Genomic DNA, 21880 nt, shown 5'->3' with positions numbered 1-21880 from the left:
TTTGCTACTTTTATGAATTGTAAATATTTGATATAGGACCCCTCTCGTGACCCACAGGTTGAGAACCACTGCTTTACTGTTTGCCTGACAGGAAAGAAGATATTTACTTTTTTTTTTAGGTTTAGAGTGTGAGTGTTTGCCTACATGTATGTATGCTACCTGAGTATCTGATACCTCCCGAGGTCAGAAGAAGATGGTGTAGCTCCTGGAGCTGGAGTTGATGGATCATTGTGTTGGTTTCTGGGAACTGAATCTGAGTTCTCTGCAAGGTACCCTAAAGTGCTGAGCTGCATCTCCAGCCCTCAGGGAAGAAGGTACTTCAATACATCCTTCCCTTTGGCTATTAGACTATTGACACAATGGATCCCAAGAAATTGGAATTTACCCCACTCTCCAGGAATTGAAGCAGAAGATGGGGAAGTTAAGGCAGTTAATGTCTGGCCCCAGTAAGACTGGACTCCAGCAAGCTGTTCAGATTCTCTTCACTTGGACTGGAAATAGCCCATAGGCCAGGCAGTGGTGGCACTTGGGAGGCAGAGGCAGGTGGATCTCAGTGAGTACAAGGCCAGCCTGGTCTACCAAACAAGGTCCAGGACAGCTAGGATTGTTACACAGAGAAACCCTGTCTTGAAAACTAAAAAAAGAAAATAGCCTATGTATCAAAGCTCCTCTTCTCGATGATCTTTAGGCAATCATGGGAGAGCTCTGGTCTGGGTGGGGGTGGGATCATCATTTTGTACACCAGGAAAAGACAAGTTATCTTTTTACCTCTTATCCACTATTGTTTACTTTGTTCTGTAATCGTTTTAAAACACCTAAACCTTGCCACTTAAACCATACCCCCTCATGAAACCCCTTCTCCTTTGCTGAAAGTTTCTCTTTCTTTTAAAAAAAAATTACAGGGCAGGAAAGATGACTGAGCAGTTAAGAGCACTAGTTGCTCTTCTAGAAGACCCAGGTTCAATTCAACCCCCATGGCAGTTCATAACTGCCTGTAACTCCAGTTTCAGGGATCCAACACACAGACATACATGCAGGCAAAACATGAATGCATATGAAATAAAAATAATTTTTAAATTATCACATTTATTTTTAAATTTTATTTTATGTGTATGTATGTTTTGTTGACATACATATCTCTATATCACATGCATGTCTGGTGTCTACAAAAAGCAGAACAGGGTATGGGAACTGGAGTGACAGAGACCTGTGAGCTGCCATGTGCATGTGTCACTGGATACTGAACCCACGTCCTCTGGAAAAGGACCTCTAACCCTGAGCCATCTCTCTAGTCCTCGATTTCTCTTTCTAATAGGTGATGTTAAAGCACTCGCCTTTGACTCATTCCTCCTCTGCAGGCCAATATCCTGGAGTCAGCAGCTTACAGCTGTAATCACTGCCGCCTCCCCTACCCTGGAACCCAGGCTCATGTTCAGAGAAGGAAAGGTTGAAACTCAGTGCTAAAAGCTTGTAACCTTTCAGACGCCTAAGAGGAGATACTGTAGCCAAAATGAAGGTTCACTGATGGGTGGGACTATACCTTGACCAGACTGTTTTCCCTTTTCTCTTTGTTTTTTAGAGTCAGGGTCTTACTCTAAAGCTTTGGTTGGTCTGGAGCTTGCTCTGTAGACCAGGTTCTTCTCAAACTCACAAAGATATTCCTGCCTCTGCCTCCTTGGTGCTGGGATTAAAGACATGCACCATTAAGCTTGCCAGCTTGCCTATTATTTAAACAAACATCTTTCCAGGACATGAAGATGCACTCATTATAAAGGCCTGGACAGGGCTCTTCCAGAAGTCCTGAGTTCAGTTCCCAGCAACCACATGGTGGCTTACAGCCATCTATAATGAGGTCTGATGCCCTCTTCTGGAATGTAGGCAGACATGGAAACTAACACTGTATACAAAATAAATAAATAAATGTTAAAAAAAAAGAAAGACCTGGAGTAGCCGGACGGTGGTGCACACCTTTAATACCAGCGCTTGGGAGGCAGGAGGATCTCTGTGAGTTTGAGGCCAGCCTTATCTACAAGAGCTAGTTCTAAGATAGGCTCCAAAGCTACAGAGAAACCCTGTCTCAAAAAACAAAGAAAGGAAGGAAGAAAGGAAGGAAGACCTGGAGTTATGAAGGTTTGTAAGCTGTCATGTGGGCGCTAGAAACCACACCTGGGTCCACTGCGAGAGTAGCAGGTACTCTACTTCTCCAGTCCCCTGAAAGACTTAAAAAAAAGCCAGGCGGTGGTGGCGCACGCCTTTAATCCCAGCACTCGGGAGGCAGAGGCAGGCGGATCTCTGGGAGTTCGAGTCCAGCTTGGACTACAAGAGCTAGTTCCAGGACAGGCTCCAAAACCACAGAGAAACCCTGTCTCCAAAAAAACCAAAAAAAAAAAAAAAAGATTTGCTTTGCAGGGCTGGAGAATGGCTCACCATTAAGAACATTTATTTGATGCTCTTTCCAGTTATCCCAGTTTGACTACCTGCACCTAGAAGTGGCTTACAGTTGTCTGTAACTCTAGTTTCAGGGATTCCAGTGTCCCCTTGTGGCCTTCATGGGTACCAGGCATACATATGGTGCAAAGACATACATGTGGGCCAAGCACTAATACATAAAAAATAAAACAAATAAAAATTTTAAATATTACGCCAGGAGTTGGTGATGCATGCCTTTAATCCCAGCACTTGGGAGGCAGGGACAGGCAGATCTCTGTGAGTTTGAGGCCACCCTGATCTACACAGTGAGTTCCAGAACAGCCAAGGCTACACTGAGAAATCCTGTCTCAAAAAAAAAAAATTATATATATGGAGGTTGGAGATGACTCTGATTAAGAGCATTGGTTTGTCAGGTACCTTTCTGCATAGTCTTGGGTCAGCATGTGACTACCTGCCCAGTGGGTTTCCTTGGGGTAAGGCATCTGTGGAAATAGATTCAAAATAGGGAAGAATCAGATATTCATGGGACAGTGTAGGAATTTGTGCAGCTTACAAGCTCTTTTCTGATGTAGGATGTCCTTCTGTATATGTGTTACTTTATTGGTTGATGAAAAAAAGCTCTTTTGAGCACTTGGGAGGCAGAGGCAGGTGGATCTCTGTGAGTTCGAGACCAGCCTGGTCTACAAGAGCTAGTTCCAGGACAGGCTCCAAAACCACAGAGAAACCCTGTCTCGAAAAACCAAAAAAAAAAAAAAAAAAAGAAAGAAGAAGGTCTTTTGGCCAATGGCTCCTCAGAGTAAAGCCAGGTGGGAAATTAGAACAGAGATAGAGAGTAGGTGGAGCAAGAGAGACCCCATGTGGCTGCCAAAGGAGAAGGACATGCCAGTACCTTAGGAACCTTACTGGTAGGCCACAGCCGCGTGGCGATACACAGATTGATAGAAATGGGTTAATTTAAGATGTAAGTGATAGCTAGGAATACAATAGAGTCATTGGCAAAACAGTGTTGTAATTTATATAGTTTCTGTGTGATTATTCAGTTCTGAGCAGTTGGGAAATGAACAAGCAAGTCTCTGATTACAATAGCACCCAACATGGGGCACAAACCCATGGCTCTGAGAGTACACTGATCTCTCTCATATTGTTGATCCTTTGGCCAGTTTTTAGTTTTATTTTGTCAGTCACACATGCAACAGCTGTGATTTTTCTCTGGAAATTCTGATCTTTCTTAAATATTTCCCCCTAAGAATCAGCAGTGGGATGATATTTCTCAAATCTCTTTATCTGGAATTACCTGGGAGCTTTCCTGACTCAGTAGAGACGGTGCACACGAGGAAACAACACGTGGAAACAACACGTGGAGCACTGACCGTGTCTCACGGTTCTGGACAGGAGAGCAGGGCACACACAGAATAGGGGAGAGGCCTCGGGAGTACACACAATGCCAACTGTTGAGAGTAGCTTCGCTGGACACTTAGCAGATAGAATCAGTGATAGGATCTAGAATGATCCAGTGGGAAAAATGCAGTGTAAACTATGGGATGGAGAGGCCCATCTTTTCATATTGGTGGGAGAAGTATGGTCTAGTGGGTGGGAGAAGAACGCCTCATCAAGTCTGCCTTTCCAGAGAGACGGAGACACGGGCCTCTTGTAGAAAAGGGGACTGTGTAAAAGCATATCTTGCAGACATGAAGAATTTTTTGGGTTTCAATATTCTTGTCCTTAAAGCATTGTACCCATGTTCGCTACCTTTTAACTTTGTAACTGCACGTAGCTCCTAGCTGACATAAGCGCTGTGAAAGCAGAGTGTGTCTGGCTTGATATTTAGTTAATAATGCAAAAATACTGACCTCTATGTCTAGAATAAGATTATGCAGGGGGTGGGAAAGTGTATTTGAGGAAGCATGAAGAGGAACAATTGGGGCTTTCAGAATAATTATAGTGTATTTCATTTTTTTTTCTTTCTTTCTTTTTTTTTTTTTTGGTTTTTCGAGACAGGGTTTCTCTGTAGCTTTGGTGCCTGTCCCGGAACTAGCTCTTGTAGACCAGGCTGGCCTTGAACTCCCAGAGATCCGCCTGCCTCTGCCTCCCGAGTGCTAGGATTAAAGGTGTGCGCCACCACTGCCCGGCTATAGTGTATTTCTTAAAAGTAAAAAATAGGAGCCAATAATAAAGCTGTTCATGTAAGCCTAGTAGAAAAAAAACTCTGTTAAAGTATAAATAAAGATGGCTAGAGATATTCAGGCCACTAGTGTGCAATCCACCAGGTGGTCAGAATTTTTCCTTGTATGTGCGCCCCTTCCCCATCTCAGGACCTGAACCTGAGCTGAAGCCGGACCCCAACACTGGCTGCCCTTCCAGAGGACCCAGATTCGATTCCCAGCACCCCCATGGCACCTCACAACTGCTTGTACTCCAGTTCCAGGGGATCCAGTGCCCCCTATGGCCTCTTGGGACACCAGAGACTCATGTGCTACACATACAAACATGCAGACACTCACACATACAAATAAAATAAAAATAAAGCGGGGTGTGATGGTGCATTTCTTTAACCCAGCAGCTGGGAGTCAAAGCCGACAGATCTCTGAGTTGGAGGCCAGCTTAGTATACACAGAGAGTTCTAAGCCAGCCAGGGCTACATAGTAAGACACAGTCTCAGAAAAATGTTTGTAAAATTTTAAAAAATTATGTGTATGTGTATATGGATATGTGCACATGAATCCAGGTACCTGCCATATCCAGATGAGGACATCAGGTCCTCTGGAACTAGAGTTTGCAGGTGGTAATCAGCCTGATGTGGGTGCTGGGAACCAAACTCGGTCCTCTGAGCAAGAGCGGTATACTCTGAGCTGCTTTATCTCCAGCCTCTTTGAAGTTTCTATTAAAATCTAAAGTTCATGTCAGAGTCCCAGAGATGACCCTGGCGCTCAGACTTTGGTAAGTGGCTACACTGAGCAGGTTTTCCACATCTCACTACTGTCTCTTTCAACTGTGTTTGGGTGAGTGGCTGAGCGTAGATTATTGGGGTCGTGAAAGCCAGGACTTTTACTTTAAATTTTTGTGGCAGTGTCTTTTTTTTTAAATTCTCAGTATTCTGGCTGCATGTACACCTGCAGGCCAGAAGAGGGCACCAGATAGTTGTGAGCCACCATGTGGTTTTCTGGGAATTTAGGACCTTTGGAAGAGCAGGCTATGCTCTTAACCACTGAGCCATCTCTCCAGTCCTTGCTTTGAATTTTCTATTGCAGTATGAACTAAACGGAACCAACACTAACTTAAGACTTTCAACGTATGTGAGCACCAACTTATAAACCAATTTGGTACCGTATACAGGACATGGCAAACATGAGCACACATGTAGACAGTGCTTAAACACCTGCAGACGACATAAAGTTGCACCAAGGGATTTTTGTAGCCTTTCATTTATTTTTCATTCGTTAATTTTAAGTTATATCTGTTAATCTGATTATTTTCTCCATAGCATTAAGTAATACTTATTTTAAAATCTGCATATCCGCCGGGCGGTGGTGGCGCACGCCTTTAATCCCAGCACTCGGGAGGCAGAGGCAGGTGGATCTCTGTGAGTTCGAGACCAGCCTGGTCTACAGAGCTAGTTCCAGGACAGGCTCCAAAGCCACAGAGAAACCCTGTCTCGAAAAACCAAAAGAAGCCGGGCGTTGGTGGCGCACGCCTTTAATCCCAGCACTCGGGAGGCAGAGGCAGGCGGATCTCTGTGAGTTCGAGACCAGCCTGGTCTACAGAGCTAGTTCCAGGACAGGCTCCAAAGCCACAGAGAAACCCTGTCTCAAAAAACCAAAAGAAGCCGGGTGGTGGTGGCGCACGCCTTTAATCCCAGCACTTGGGAGGCAGAGGCAGGCGGATCTCTGTGAGTTCGAGACCAGCCTGGTCTACAAGAGCTAGTTCCAGGACAGGCTCCAAAACCACAGAGAAACCCTGTCTCGAAAAACAAAAACAAAAACAAACAAAAAAAAAAAAGAGAAGAAAACTTGGCATATTTTTTAAAAAGTCATTCTAAACCCAATTGTGCTATTCATGAGCCAAGTAAAGAATCGACAGAAGATATTGATTTCTGGTGCACTCAAGGTCCTAACAGAAAGCAGGCAAAGTCAAATCCTAAACTCTGCACTTAAGATTCTGCTCCTTTCTGGCGACCTGGCGGTGGTGGCACAGGCCTTTAATCCCAGCAGGTGGATCTCAGTGAGTTCATAGGCCAGCCTGGGTTACAAAGAGGCTTCCAGGTCAGTCAGGCCAGACCAGACAGGACTTAAACGAATAAACTCTGTCTCACACAAAGAAGCCCTGTCTTGAAAAACTAACCAACCAGCCAACCAATCAACCAACTAAACAAAAAGATGGCGTTCCTTTGAACACCTGAGGTGATTGCAAACCCTGGACTTGGAGTAGAATTGAAGGTAGGTGTTTTCAACCTTTTCTCTGCAGCAGAGTTGTGTTTTTTTTTCTTGACACCTGTATGGCTACCTTTCCAGCTCCATTTTCCTCAGTTATTATCACCTGCGCTGGGGAGGCTAGGCTGTGGTATGCTCCTGTATTTGGTCAGTTCTAGTGTGGAGCCTGGCCATTTCAGATCCTTCTGAAAGACAGTTTGCTCACTCCATTGCTTATTAACTGAAGTGATTAACTCTATTGGATCCATTGTGTGTATGTGTGTAGTTTATGGACAGACCTCGACAAGAAAGAGAGGGCAGGAAATGGTGACAGGGTCACAAACCCAGGAAGTCCGTTGTGAACTTTCTGGCTTTGATTTCAAGATATATTTACTATGCCGTCTCCATCTTCTTTTTTAAAAGATTGATTTTATTTTTATATGTATTACGTGTGCGTGTAGTGTCCTTGGAAACCAGAAAAGGGCGGCAGATCTCGTGAAGCTGTAGTGAGATCCCGAAAGTCGGTGCTAGAACAGACTCAGGTCCGCTACAAGTGTGGGACTTGCTCTTCAACTGTTGAACCATCTCCACCTATCTTCATTCTTTTCCCCTCCCTCCACTCTCCCCACTTCCCGCCACGCTCCTGTCTCAGCCTCCAAGTGTTGGGGTTACAGGCGCAGAGGAAGTGCTGCTAACAGGCGACCCTCTCTCCGGGAAGCCCATGGGGTTTGCCTTAAGAGTCCAACCTACACGGAAGGTGAAGGTGGTCATGGTGATGATCCCAGATCGTGGACTACAGCTCCTAGCATGCCCCGCGAACCGCCGAATCAAGTCTCGCGCGACGTGCTGAGGTATCGGGCTGGGCTGTGCTTTGGCTGCCGGCCGGCGGCAGTGCTCAGTTGGGAGAGTGAGTTGCGCGCTCACGATGGCTCGGCTTTGCTCAGCTCCTCAGCCTCTTGGGCCATCTGGAGCCTCGGAGCCTCTTTAGTGCCGGAGTTCGGGCCGCAGGCGGCGGGCGAGCAGGTGACGAGCCGCGACCTGGCGCTGCTGGAGGGGGCTTGAGCCCCGGGGCGCCGCGGCCTGGGGGCCGGGTGGGGCCTCGAGCCCCTCCGAGATCTCCAGTGAGGCTCCGTGCACCCACGCTCCGGGCATCCGCGGGCTTGGCCTCGAGGGGTGGGACCGTGGAAGGATCCGACCGGGCTTTGTTTTGTACCTTCTGAAGGAAAGACGTGGGCTTGGGGTCGCTGTGGGAGAGGTGAAGGGTGTGTGTCTGGCTTGCCGATGCCCTCGGGGCTGCGGTGAGTAGCCCCAGTGAACTTGAAGAAAAATTCGGGTCAGTAATGCCTGCTGTGCAGTGCGGCGCAAGGGTTTTAAGGACAGTTTTGTGTAAGAGGCGGTTACTGTTAGCCGGCGTTAGTGTGTTGGTCTTTGCTGCTGCATAGCCCATTTCTGTCGAGGGGAGATGCTATGTAATACGCCTTGTGATGGGAATGAACGAATGTACAGGGCATCGTTTGGTGGGCTTGGGAGCGCTGTACCAACCCTGGTTGTTTATTGTTATTAGAGCCTCTGGATGGGGTCTTCCTCGGAAGCTTTGCTAATTTGCAGCAGCTGGGCAATGCTCCTCATGCTCCTCATTACCATCTGTCTGTCCGCATAGTTCAGCGTCATTTCATTGTGGTAAGGCGTCTTCACTGTGTCTTGTTCTTACTTTCTCCGTTGTTAAGATGAGCCAGGGGGTGAACCGTTGAACTTTATCCTTTGGGGTGTGTTTGTCACACATTGGTTCTAGTGTATGTAAGTTTCAGCATTATTAACAAGCCATAAATGGCTGAGAAGAGCAGCCCAGGAGTGATCACCCGCTGTTCAGCTTAAGAAAATGCCCTTTGTTATTTTTATTAGGTGGCAGGGACTCCGCTCCGAATTCTGTATAGAAAAAGCTCCTGGATCCAGTCTTTCAATGGCTTCGAGACAACCAGAAGTGCCTGGTAAACAGAGTTCTTATTTGGTTAAGTCTGTTTTTTTTTTTTTTTTTTTTTTTTTTTTTTTGGTTTTTCGAACTAGCTCTTGTAGACCAGGCTGGTCTCGAACTCACAGAGATCCGCCTGCCTCTGCCTCCCAAGTGCTGGGATTAAAGGCGTGCGCCACCACCGCCCGGCTGGTTAAGTCTGTTTTGCCTTTATTGATCTAAACTTATTTTCTCCAAGTCATATGTTAACAGTTCTCCTATTTGCCACTAGGGAAGTAGTCAGATTGTCATCATTTTAATATTATCTCATTACCCTCCCAGCCACGCTCAGATTTTTACTTAGAGCCACTGCCCTTAAGTGTATGACAATACATTATACCAAAGGAGAAGAATTAACAGTATGTTTGTAGGGTGTGTCAGTGTGAATAAATTACCCTGTTTTGAGGGTGGTTAGTGTAGGACGGAGGTCTGGGCAAAAGATAGAATCACTGTTGAATCTAACTTAGTTGTGAAAATGTTTGTATCAACACTTAGTGTGTTCTCTTGGTTTGTGTTATGCATGCAGTACTGAAATCATTGATTCCTCTTTGGACTGTTACCAGAAAGGAAGGCGATTTGTAAATCAGTCTGAATCACTCAGTCTCTCATTCTCAGAAGTGTAAACTGTGTTGCCTGCCCATCTAATGTGAAGATTAAACAGTTTTTTTCTTTATTTGTTTTTTGGAGACTGGGTCTTTCTCTGTGGTTTGTAGTTCTGGCTGTTTTGGAACTCTACTTGCTTGTTTGTTTTTCAAGGCAGAATTTCTCTGTAGCTTTGTGGCCTGTCCTGGAACTAGCTCTTGTAGACCAGACTGACCTTGAGCTCGCAGAGATCCTCCTGCAGCACCTCCCAAGTGCTGGGATTAAAGGCATGAGCCACCACCACACCATCTTAAATAAAACACATTTTGCAAATTGAGTTAAAAGTGGCTGCTAAATCTGCATTTACTGCTCAAAAAGTGTTGTTTGTTTGTTTGTTTGTTTGTTTTGAGGCAGTCTCACTTTGTAGACCTGGCTATCCTGAAACCCCAGAGATGCTCCTGCCTCTGCCTCCTGAATGTAGGATTAAATGGCATGCGTACCCGCCTGGTTCTTTGTAGGCACATATTTCTTAGTAGAGGTTAGCTAACGTTATCGTCATGGTTTTTATGAAGCCAGTGGGAACAGTCTTGAACATGGTTCTGAAATTGCTCCCCAGTAGGTAGGTTAATGGAAGCGTCTCAATGTGTCTTAGAATCTCTTGTCTCAGCTAGGCGCACGCCTTTAATCCCAGCACTTGGGAGGCAGAGACTGGAGAATCTCTGTGAGTTCGAGGCCAGCTCTGGTCTATAATAGAGCTAGTTCCAGGCCAGGCTCCAAAGCTACTGAGAAACCAACCCTGTCTTGGAAAAACAAAAACAAAAATCTCTTGTTTCTACCATTATGTGTGTCTTCCATTCATACTGCATTGCCATAAACTCATTGTAACCATGCAGAACTATGGTGTCACACTCATTGGGTTAGTGCTTTGTAGCATGGACGCATGGAGTGGTGGGCACAAGGTGGGAGCTCTGGCTTGACTATCTACTGCACACTAAGCTGTGTGATTGCTTGTGCTCTTTACCAGTTTCCTGGTCTCTGGGACATGGGAAGAGCATTTGTTTAGTGATGATTGGATACAAGGAGGGATGTTAGTGCCTGGTAATTTCTATTTGTCTATTTTAGTTGAGACACAATGCACATCCTGTAAATTCACCACTTACAGTGGGTAATGTAATGGCTGGTGTGTTCTTAAGGTTTGCATCTATCAAATTAACCTACTTACAGAGTATTTTCATTCTCTCAGAAAGACTTTGTTCCCATTAGGAGTTACACCTCATTGCTCTCTCTCCCTGGCCCCTGGCAACCTCTTGGGTTTGTTAGTAGTTATTAATATTGGAAATAGTCACATGGTAGCTGTGGGTCTCCTTGCTAAGTGAACTTTCTGGGGTTTGGGACTTGCTGCCAGGCAGGCTGCTATCTTGAAGAATATGATTGTATAACAGGAAAGTATCACCTTAAAGGCAGGTTCTGGATCAGTAAACCAAAGTGAACCTTGCTCTCTGTTCTGGCACAGCTGAGAGTGCCCTTGAAGCGTGGTGCTGGCGTCACAGCTCTACATTCTAGCAGGCCTGTGGACAGGGCTGGCAGGATCAGGCTGGTAGTGCTGATGAGAGCGGCTGTCAGTCATTTCTTTGGAAATGTTCAGTCATCAGAATACTAGAAACTGGAGGTGGTGCCAGGCTGTGAACTGCTGCTTGTAGTTCTCATTGTGGGGAGACAAAAGGCATGGGGTTTGTCGTAGACTTGGTCAGACCTCAGCCAGCTATTTTCTCTATGAACTAAGGCAGATCAGTTCACGCTAGGGTTTAGTTTCCTCATCAGATGAGACAGGGACAGGCAGTAGGTAGAGTGAGGGGGAAAAGAAGAGAAGATACCTCAGCCACTTTATGTCCCTCCTAGTCTTATATGTCTGCGAGTTTAGTGTAGAAGTTTTGAAATGAGATAGATTTGAGTTTTTACTGGGAATCATGCTTTGAAATTGAGACTTTGCACAGGTAAATTTAAACTGAGCTTAAGGTTCTTTAGTATTTAAAAGTGGATTAGGTCCTGGTGTAGTGGTGCATGCCTGTAATCCCAGGGTTTGGGAAGAACTGAGGCAGGAGGACTGACAGAATTTGAGGCCAGCTGTGCAAGTTATATAGTGAGTACCAGCCAGCCAGGCCTACGTAGCAAGACCCTATGAAAAAGGAGGAAAGAAAAGAGGATAGTGTTGAGTGGCTGTGTGGAGACTCCAGAGTGTAGTGGGTAAAGAAGACAGTTAGCACTGCTGTTACCCTCCCTTGAATGGATTGATAGCTGCCACAGACAAACTGTCCCTAAATAAATTTCATAGCTTCCTTGTCTACAGTCTAAAGCCACTAGTATGTTGAGTTGATATCCCATATTGACAGGTGTCTCTGTTCTTAGCTCTTGCGTCCAGTGGGCCTCTAGGCAAGATGTCCCTGCCCATCGGGGTGTGCCGCCGGGCATTCAGCTATGATGATGCCCTAGAGGACCCTGCGCCCATGACTCCTCCTCCATCGGACATGGGCAGCATCCCCTGGAAGCCAGTGATTCCAGAGCGCAAGTATCAGCATCTTGACAAGGTACCTTACCCTGCTGACGACTTCTGAACTCACCCCTTTGTTCTCCTGCTCCAGAAGCCTTCAGTGAGTCTCTGTCCCCACAAAGTCGGGCAGCGGTTGTTCCTTTTGTGGATCTTTTACACTTCACGCTTTTTTAAAAATTCAAAACTTGAATGTAGTATCGTCTGCATGAGAGTCTTCTGGACTCTGCTTCCCCAACTAAAAAGCCAACTCCAGAACCTCTGAATACCTGAGTTCTGATTAATTCTGCTTACCTCTTTGGAGCTTCTCTGTTGTCCAGCCAGAGCATTATTGGAATACAATGAGCTAGTGGGGGAATAGGACCCGAGTCTAAATATGCTTAATTTATGTTGTATACACTTTCCACACATAGCCTGATTACTCTTAGGTAGTCATTTTTTTTTTTAAAGATTTATTTATTTATTATGTATACAACATTCTGCCTCCGTGTATGCCCACATGCTGGAAGAGGGCGCCAGATCTCATTACAGATGGTTGTGAGCCACCATATGGTTGCTGGGAATTGAACTCAGGACCTCTGGAAGAGCAGCCGGTGCTCTTAACCACTGAGTCATCTCTCCAGCCCCTAGGTAGTCATTTTTTATGTACAAAATGAAGTTTTACACTGTGGGATGTTTTACTTCCTCTTGTGTTATCGCAGCATTCTAAAGGCTTCAGACTTTGGGGCACTTTGAGTGTATAGGGTTTTGGATAGTGATGCTCAGCCTGTGTTCTATTGCTGCATTAAGCTGAAGATTTGGCAGAGTCCAAAAAAATCCTTTAAAAGTTGTTCTTTTGTTTGTTTTTAGTTTTTCGAGACAGGGTTTCTCTGTAGCTTTGGGACCTGTCCTGGAACTAGCTCTTGTAGACCAGGCTGGTCTCGAACTCACAGAGATCCGCCTGCCTCTGCCTCTGGAGTGCTGGGATTAAAGGCGTGCGCCACCACCACCCGGCTCTAAAACTTGGTTTTGTGATTGCCATAAGCAGTCTCTTGAACGCCTGCTGTGCTGTTGCTTTTCCTTTTCTGTTTCCCTTGTTACACTTGCAGAACAGGGACTTCTTTCTAAGAAGCATTCCCCACTGCTCTGTGGAGAGCTCTGTAGTATCAGTTGTCTGTGGGAATCTGACCCAGGTGGCTGTTGAAGAGAAAATGTTCTAAAGACTGGGAAGCCAGCCGGGTGGTGCTGGCACACACCTTTAATCCCAGCACACTGAGTCAGGTGAATCTCTGTGAGTTTGAGGCCAGTCAGGTCTACGGAGAGAGTTCCAAGATAGCCAGGGCTACACCTGTCTTTGAAAAACAAAAACCCCAAACGAAAATAAAGACAGTGGTAAGAACGGTGGTAACCTGTGTACAGACGGTCTTGAGTCTGAGGCCAGCATGAACTCCATACAAAGGTCCCCACCCAAAGCAAAGACCTCAGGTAACAACTCCAATAAAAATCTACACAAAAACAAACTGTAGCTGTTTCCAAGGCTGGTGCAGGAGGATTGCCTGCTTGGGCTACACAGTAAATTCAAGGCAAGTCCAGGCAACTTAATGAGGTCTTGTCTCAAAATAGATGTTAAAAATAGGCAGGGATGTACTCGGTGGTAGAGTGCTTGCTGAGGGTCAGCCCTCAGCCTGGGGGTGTGCAGGGGAGACTATTGTGTGAGCCTTTGTGCAGTGGTCTGGCGGCAGTATTTGCTGGCCCAGCCTTCTTTCCTGTTGCTCTGATAAAATAATGTTCTGGCAGAGGCAGCTTCAGGGAGAAGGGCTCATAAAGCTCCCAGTTCAAGTACGGTTCATCCTGTGGGCAAGGGAAGGTGGAGGAGCTTGAAGGAGTGAGCTACATCTCATTCAGAGTCAGGGAATAGAGAGGGGAATGTATGCTGATGCTCTATTCGTTTCCCCAGCTTATACAGCCCAGGAACCCCTGCCCAGGGAATGGTGCCATCTCTAATAAAGATTGGTCTTCCCACATCAATTAAGAGAATCAAGATAACCTCTCACAGACACTCACAAAGGCTAATGCTCATCTAGATGATTCTTCCTAGGTGTGCTCAGAGTGTTAGGTTCTGTCAAGTTAACACTGTTCACACTAACCATCGCACTTGGGAGTTTGTTAGAAACCTAATTTTTACTTAAAAATCTTATTATTTTAGAACCCAGGGCGTCAGACATGCTGGGCTAGAGACAAATTCCTTTTTCTTTTGATACAGGGTCTCACTCTGTAGTCCAGGTTGGCTTTGAACTCACGGCAGTCTTTGACCTTCAGAGTGCTGGGACTACAGATGGATGTCACCATACTTTGTTTATGTGGTCCTGGAGATGGAGCCCTTGTGTCTCACCTGACAGCCTAGACCTGCCAAGTAGCCTGAAATGTATTTAGCCAGTACTCAGGTGACTGATGTGTGGTCAAGCCTGAGGGAATATTCTGTTCAGGCTGAATAAGGCTCAGTGGTTAGCATATGGTCAGTGCTTTGTAAGAAGTGTCTCTTCTACTTTGTTTCTGTTCTCCCTGTTTGTCCTTTCTTTCCTCCATCCCTCATTAATTTTCCCTCTGTTTTGGTAGGTATTCCATCCTTGCCTTGACCTTACTGTGTAGCCCAGACTAGAGTTGAACCCACACCAGTCCTCCTGCCTCAGCCCCTCTAGCCCTGGGATTACATGTGTGTACCACAAGACCAATGTTGCGTCTGTAGTCTTATGGGCAGACAGTCTGGAAAGTTAGGTCTCAGGGCTCCAAATTCTGCCTCTCCTTGTGTGATTCCAGGCTCTTCCCCTAAGGTCTTTTTCTGTTGTCACTGGACTAGTAGAGGCTTCAAATCTTTCTTCTCTTACAGGTTACATATTCTTGTAACTCTTCTCTCTTTTTTTTTTTTTTATATTTATTTATTATGTGTACAGTATTCTGCTGGAGGGCCCCAGATCTCACTACAAATGGTTGGGGGTCCCCATGTGGTTGCTGGGAATTGAACTCAGGACCTTTAGAAGAGCAGTCAGTGCTCTTAACCTCTGAGCCATCTCTCCAGCCCTGTAACTCTTCTCTTAAGAAGTAAGTTTAGGCTGGGCAGTGGTGGCGCACGCCTTTAATCCCAGCACTTGGGAGGCAGAGGCAGGCGGATCTCTGTGAGCTTGAGGCCAGCCTGGTCTTCAGAGTGAGTCAGGGCTAAACTGAAAAACCCTGTCTTGAAAAACCAAAAAAAAAAAAAAAAAAAAAAAAAAAAAGGAAAGACAGACAAAGAAGTAGTTTAGGTGTGACTCCTGCTCATGTGCACACTTACCTTTCTTGAACAGGCAGAGGAAGGAGCGGCCAGTGTCTCTTCCCTTGCTGTGGCTCCATCAACAGCCACTGACAGTTCAGACAAGGCCCCTGTGGTGAAGGCCAAAGCTACCCATATCATCATGAATTCCCTGATCACAAGTAAGCGCCCTTGGGTCTCAGCAGAGGAACTGAGGGAGGGAGTGCTTGCGCCTCAGCTGCAGCTGATTCTCAGACCTGCTTTCGTGGGGCCCCACATTCGCCTGGCTGCTGAGCCTCATCAAGGAGGAAGATTTCTGCCTGTTAAGCATCTCATTGGCCTCAGTAGAGTCCTGCTGTTGCTTGATACAGCCTCATTTTCCTAGCTGGCAGGTCAATGTTAAGGTTGAATAGTTCATTAGCAGGAGCTTTGGATCTACTGCTGTTACTGGCCTGGGTGGGTTGCTAGAGAAGGTGGCACACTGGAGGACAGCCCTCTGGCCTTGCACTGCTATACATGTTTATTTGGTTTTGAGACAGGATCTTGCTGTGTGCTCTCACTGGCTTTAAACTCAAAGCAGTGCTTGTGCCTCAGAGTTCTTTTTTTCTTTTTTAATATTTATTTATTTATTATGTATACAATATTATGTCTGCGTGTATTCCTGCAGGCCAGAAGAGGGCACCAGACCTCATTACAGATGGTTGTGAGCCACCATGTGGTTCCCGGGAATTGAACTCAGGACATTTGGAAGAGCAGGTGATGCTCTTAACCTCTGAGCCATCTCTCCAGCCCTGCCTCAGAGTTCTTATGGCTAGTATTGCTCATGTACTACTGTACCCAGCTACTTTTTAAAAAATTTACATATGCATTTAAAAATAATTTATATATATTTTCACAAGCAAATTTTGATAATGCTGATCAAGGCCTTGAACATGATGGCCCACCAGGAGGGAGACCAGGTTTGGCGCCTCAGTTTCTTTAGTGTTTAGAATGTGTTACTGATGGTCCTAATGAGGCTTAATGAGAGCCTTTTATCTTTTTTTTTTTTTTTTTTTTTTACATTTTTTAAATTTATGTATACAGTATGTGTGTGTGAGAGTGTTTGGAGGTGTGAGGAGGCCAGAAGGCGACATCAGATCCTAGGGTACAGTTGTGAGCCACCCAGTATGGGTGCTGAGATCTGAGCTCGGGTCCTCTCCAAGAGGAGTAAATGCTTTTTAACCACTGAGCCCTCTCTCCAGCTCCTCTTTTTAAACTTCTGTCACAGATTGCCTAAGCTTCTTCCTTCTCAAGGGCTGTCCTAGTTGGTGTGGGGAGTTAATTATTCAGTGCATGGCTCTGCATGTCAGCAGTAATACCCGCCCCAGGGCTGAGGTGCACAGAATTTCTCCTTGGTTGGCCTGTATTTTCCTCTCCAGGAGGGGATCAGTGTGTCTTGGTCACTTCTGGAAAGCTGACTCAGAAAGTCAGAGTTCAGACCCCCTTTGTTTCTCTGTGATTGCCCCACCGGAACAGCAGCTACTACTTGTGTTCTGTAGCTTGACCATTCTGGCGTTAGGAGGGCACAGCTGTTGTGGCTTCCGAGGCTACCAGACATGCTCATGGTACACAGATATACTTGCAGGCAGCACACCTGTTACATAAAAAGGAAGTGGAGTGTGTAGATCCCAAAGTCTGTTGGTGTGGGGACTGTTCACAGCTGCCATGCTCGTGTTTAGTGTGAAAACTTTGTACCTTAAGAAAAAAATCTGTCTTAAACACACACAAACAAAAAAGAAAAGAAAAACATCATCTCTTCTTGTTTATTCCATAGTGAGTGACTTGTGAAATAACAAATAATAAACCAAGCTAAAAGAACATCGTTAACTAAGGCAGGAACAGCAACAGGCAGATCATGTGTAAGAAATGTGGGGTCTGTAGACCTTGGCTAGTTTAAGGCAGGTGGCTGTGCTGTGAATCTGACTGGTACCTTGGGGACAGCTGGCAGGAATGTGACCTGCTTCTCTTTGACAAATCTGTGCAAGTGCTAAGTCTCTTAGGAGCTTAGTGATTTGGGAATTCTTACTGTGTCTGGATGCCAGGGCCTCCTGGCCTGTTGCTGAATGTGAGGGTGTTATGGAGTCTAAGTGAGAGGAGGTGAGGCATCCAGCGTCCCTGTCGGGCAGCTTGCTTTTTAGTATGCTGTGAGGGAACGCTGCACCTGAGGGTCAGAATTGCCATGCCAGGGCCTGTCTGGGGCACCCTTACTCTCACGAGGCAGTGTGGCTTCTTGCTTCTGGAAAGAACAGCAGAGAGTACTGTTGTCCTGTCTAGTTTGTGACTGGTTAGGAGCTGAGCGTGACTGTTCTCTCTTTTCAGAACAGACCCAGGAGAGCATCCAGCGTTTTGAGCAACAAGCAGGACTGAGAGATGCTGGCTACACACCCCACAAGGGCCTCACCACCGAGGAGACCAAGTACCTCCGAGTGGCAGAAGCACTCCATGTAAGCAACCAGTGTTGTTCATGGCTTGAAATATGGCTGTGGTTTAGAAGTTTACAGCTCAGCTGTTTGGCACCTAAGAGTGACAAGTTAATGGGCAAAGGGACCAGGACTGCCCTGCTAAAGTGCACTCCTGCTGAAGGCCTGCACACCTGCAGATACTTTGCTTGTCTGTAAAGTGGTGTTCACATGGATCTTTAGAGAGGTTTCTTCGTACTGAATTGTGTTCTGTGACTTATGCATTCACATCATTTTGACATTGATCCTTGGAGGTAGATACTATATTCTGTTTTGTAAATAAAGAAGATACTGGAGAGAGAAATAGTCAATAAGGTGCTTGCTATGAAGCATGAGGATCAATCCCTAGAAACCATGTATAAAACTGGATATGATGGATGATCCATGATGGCTGCCTCAGTGCTAGGGAGATAAAGATAGGTGTATTCCTGGAGTTTGCTGGCCAGCCTAGTCTACTCAACTCCAGATTGCAGTGAGAGATAACTCAAAGAACACAGTGGTGCCAGACAGTGTGCATGGTTTTACTCCCAGCACTTGGAGGCAGATGTAGGCAGGCTTCTGTGAATTCAAGCCTGGTTTACATAGTGAGTTCCAAGACAACCAGAGCTTACATAGTGAGACCCTGTCTCAAAATAACCCAAACCAACAAGGTAGGTGGCTTTTGAATAGTGACACAAGTGCACTCCTACCCCGTGTGCACACCTTCTCTCCCACAGTTCATATACACACATGCAGGCACTCATGCACATAAAAATAAGTAAGGAAAGAAATAAAGCAGGGCAGTAGTGGCGCATGCCTTTAATCCCAGCATTCAGGAGAGAGAGGCAGGTCTTTAAGTTTGAGGCCAGCCCGATCTACAAAGGGAGTTCCAGATCAGCTTGGGCTATTGGGCTGTTATACAGAGAAACCCTATACAAAAAAAACAAAACAAAAACAAAACAAAAAACCCAAAGAAACGAAAAAACTATATATATGCTTTTATTTATTTATTTATTTATTTATATTTTAAAAATATTTATTTATTATGTGTACAATATTCTGTCTGTGTGTATGCCTGCAGGCCAGAAGAGGGCACCAGACCCCATTATAGATGGTTGTGAGCCACCATGTGGTTGCTGGGAATTGAACTCAGGACCTTTGGAAGAGCAGGCGATGTTCTTAACCTCTGGGCCATCTCTCCAGTCCCCTTATTTATTTATTTTAAAGAAAAAGCTGGGTGGTGGTGGCATATGCCTTTAATCCTAGAACTCAGGAGGCAGAGGCAGGCAGATCTCTGAGTTTGAGGATAGCCAGGGCTACTCAGAGAAACCTCTCTGGAAGAAAACAAAGCACAAAACAAAACCGAAGTAGCCATGGCAAGTTCCTATGGGCATAGGGAGAACATAAAAAGCATCAGGAGATGGCACACAGTGTGTGTGTGGGGACGGGGGAGCTATGTGGTGAGTGGATGGGCTGCATTGTGGAATGAGCATTCCAGATGAATCTATAGGCTAAGTTTAAAAGCCACTGCTGTGAGAAATCAGTCTTGAACTGGTGTCCATCTGAGCTTAGACAGGACTGATGCTTCTTGGGAAGTGTTCAGTTTTTACCATTCATCTTGCCAACTTACACAGATTGATGTGTTGAGAAAGTGAGCTTAGGTCCAGCAGAGGCATAGCCCTCATGGAGGACAGACATACTACTATGGAGCTTCAACTTAGACTCTCCCAGCTAGTGTACTGGCACTATTTTAACAATGGTGTGGAAGGTGGTTGGTTACAGGAGAGGAAGGAGAATGAGATAGGTTTCTTAGCATTTCACTACAGAGGACAGACAGCAAGTCCGAGTCTTAGCTTTGAAGGTCTGAGCAGTGCAGGGGTTATACTGAAATACAGGAGCAGAATTGAAGGCCAGACCTAAGGGCATCTCTTCCCCTAAATGACTTGGCTTTTTTGGACACGTAAGTAGTAGTGCACAGCTTGTAGCACGAGTGTGAGGTGCTGTGGAGCACAGTTCCATAGAAACATGAAGTCCATACGGTGTGGGAAAGACAGAATCTCTCCTGCCTGAAGTTAGGATGTGCATCGGAGTGCATACACTGACTGCGCGGCTCTGTGTCTGCTCTCCTCTGAAAGTCTCTTCTCACCGTCTGACAGAAACTAAAGCTGCAGAGTGGAGAGACAACAAAGGACGAGAAGCAGCCTGCATCGACCCAGTCCACCCCGAGCAGCACCCCTCACTCCTCCCCTAAGCAGAAATCCAGGTGAGTCTTTCCTTTAGGGAAGCTAGTGCTGAGGTGGTACTGGCCTCCAGCCTGTGGAAGACACTTCTTATGATATAGGAAAAGGACATTCAGAAATACATATTTACTTCTCCGTTCCAGAGGCTGGTTCCCCTCTGGCTCTTCCACGGCTTTACCTGGCCCGAATCCTCAAACCATGGATCCTGGGAATGGAAATGACAAGAACTCAGTAGACAAGTGGAGCCTCTTTGGACCATGGCCCCTGCAGAGGTCTGACTCTGGTAAGAGCTCCTTCAGAAAGAGCAGCAAGGCCCTGGCTGGTGTATGGGCTAGGGGCTATAATCATTTGCTTTTCCTTAGCAGGTTTTGCCATCCAGGCTTACAAAGGTGCCCTGAAACCCTCTCCTATGGAGCTAATGCGTGCCCAAGCCACACGAGTAGGTGAAGATCCAGCAACCTTCAAGCCCCCTAAGATGGATATCCCAGTGGTAGAAGGGAAGAAACAACCACCTCGGATCCATAATCTCAAACCCCGTGACCTGAATGTGCTCACACCCACTGGCTTCTAGAATGCTTTCTGTCCAGGGTCTGCGGTTTTTTTCCCTGGGCTCTGACATAGGAGTTACATAGTTAACATTGTGCAGATTGTCCTTGTGTGCAACCATTTTGCACTGCTTTCAGGTTGGTGGAATATGTCAGTGGTGCTGAGTGACCTCACCTTTTTTTAATCATTTATCCTAGGGAAGGACTTTGACCCTTGCTCTCTTAGATAAATAAGTGCTGGTGTGCTTCCAAAACTAAGGCCTGGATTCCTTTTCCTTGATCAACATGAGCAGTTACAAATCATGGTAGAGGTGCCCACCAACTTATCTGGACAGCCATGGCTTCCTGACATGCTTTTTAGCCTTGTGAGTGGGCCTGGACTTGTCTGAGAGACCACACTTGGCAGGACCACAAGTTCTTTGTCTTGATTAGTCCAGTGTACTTTGTCCTCCTGGGCCCCTGTAGTTGAAGGCCTGCTTACTTGCTGTGTCACAGAACAAACACTAGTCTCACATGGCCTCTTTTGCACTTTAACATGAAATTAATTGAACTGAGTCTACTGGTTTCATACTGATGATTTCCCCCTCCACCCCACTGGGGATTGAACCTAGGGTCTTGCTCTACCAAGTTTCACCCTAGTTCTGGATCTTAAGCTTTTTTTAGTTGTGTGTGTTTTGTTTTATGAGACAGGGTCTTGCTATGTAGGCTTGGCTAGGCTGGAACTCACTCATTAGACTCAAAGAGAAGATCTACTGCCCCTGCCTCCCTGTGCTGGGATTAAAGGCATTCACCACCACACCCAGCTAAAACTTTTGTTAGAGATGATAGGTACAATTGGATTATAGTCTTCAGGTTCACCTGAATTTGGTGACTTTGAGACCATTTTCCACCAAGTTAGCCTCATCTGTTCGGTAACGCATCTTACTGAGGAGAGGAAGCAAGAAAACTGCTTTTCTCTCTTCTCATTGTCCACAGGTCTGCTGGTCTTGCACACTGTCACAGCTGCTTGCTAGATCATTTTAGATAGTAGTCTGTTTACATAATAACCTTCTCACAGAGAAGCTCTGGAGTCTCAGATTGTTGTAAAAATTAATTTATTTGTGTTATCTTGTATTGACAATAAAAATCTTTACTACTTTCTCAAACCCAGGTCTCTTTTGTCCATTCTGCCTGCCCAGTAGTGGAGCCGGAGCTTTGTAAACTTGGTGCCTTTTGATATAACTTTTGACATCAGATGTTTCATTAACAGGCTCTAATTTTGTTTCTTTGCCTGCTTTGTTATATTAGCTTTAATTAACTGGCCACAGAGTAATATTCATAGGCAATATGAAAAGTCTAATTAGAATGTGCTGTATTCAGGAAACACTCTTTCCAGAAACAGG

At 45.7% G+C, this 21880-nt stretch overlaps 1 protein-coding gene across 5 annotated transcripts; it reads left to right on the top strand.

Moving 5' to 3' along the window:
• Positions 1–7706: 7706 nt before the first annotated feature.
• On the top strand, positions 7707–21652 carry Kiaa1191 (KIAA1191 ortholog). 5 transcript variants are annotated; one of them, XM_057787155.1, is made up of 9 exons: positions 7707–7859; positions 8401–8516; positions 8739–8824; positions 11833–12011; positions 15292–15418; positions 17595–17719; positions 19870–19976; positions 20097–20236; positions 20319–21652. In XM_057787155.1, the coding sequence occupies exons 3-9, from the start codon at positions 8797–8799 to the stop codon at positions 20522–20524; spliced, it is 912 nt and encodes a 303-aa protein (XP_057643138.1). In that variant the 5' UTR covers positions 7707–7859; positions 8401–8516; positions 8739–8796; the 3' UTR covers positions 20525–21652. The 5 variants fall into 5 exon arrangements, with proteins under 5 accessions (XP_057643138.1, XP_057643136.1, XP_057643137.1 ...); XM_057787153.1 differs by having other exon boundaries at positions 20316–21641; XM_057787154.1 differs by lacking the exon at positions 8401–8516 and having other exon boundaries at positions 20316–21642.
• Positions 21653–21880: the final 228 nt, after the last annotated feature.

This window comes from Chionomys nivalis, chromosome 13, assembly GCF_950005125.1.
Source record: "Chionomys nivalis chromosome 13, mChiNiv1.1, whole genome shotgun sequence".
Classification (NCBI taxonomy): Eukaryota; Metazoa; Chordata; class Mammalia; order Rodentia; family Cricetidae; genus Chionomys; species Chionomys nivalis.
This window is presented reverse-complemented; position numbering and strand designations above follow the sequence as displayed.

What these genes read in the sequence shown, in the direction of transcription:
- Kiaa1191 (XM_057787154.1), top strand. Translation starts at nt 8,797, where the DNA reads ATGGCTTCGAGACAACCAGAAGTGCCTG. An exon ending in AGTATCAGCATCTTGACAAG is followed by an intron (nt 12,012 to 15,291) that starts GTACCTTACCCT and finishes TTTCTTGAACAG; the next exon opens with GCAGAGGAAGGAGCGGCCAG. An exon ending in CATGAATTCCCTGATCACAA is followed by an intron (nt 15,419 to 17,594) that starts GTAAGCGCCCTT and finishes CTCTCTTTTCAG; the next exon opens with AACAGACCCAGGAGAGCATC.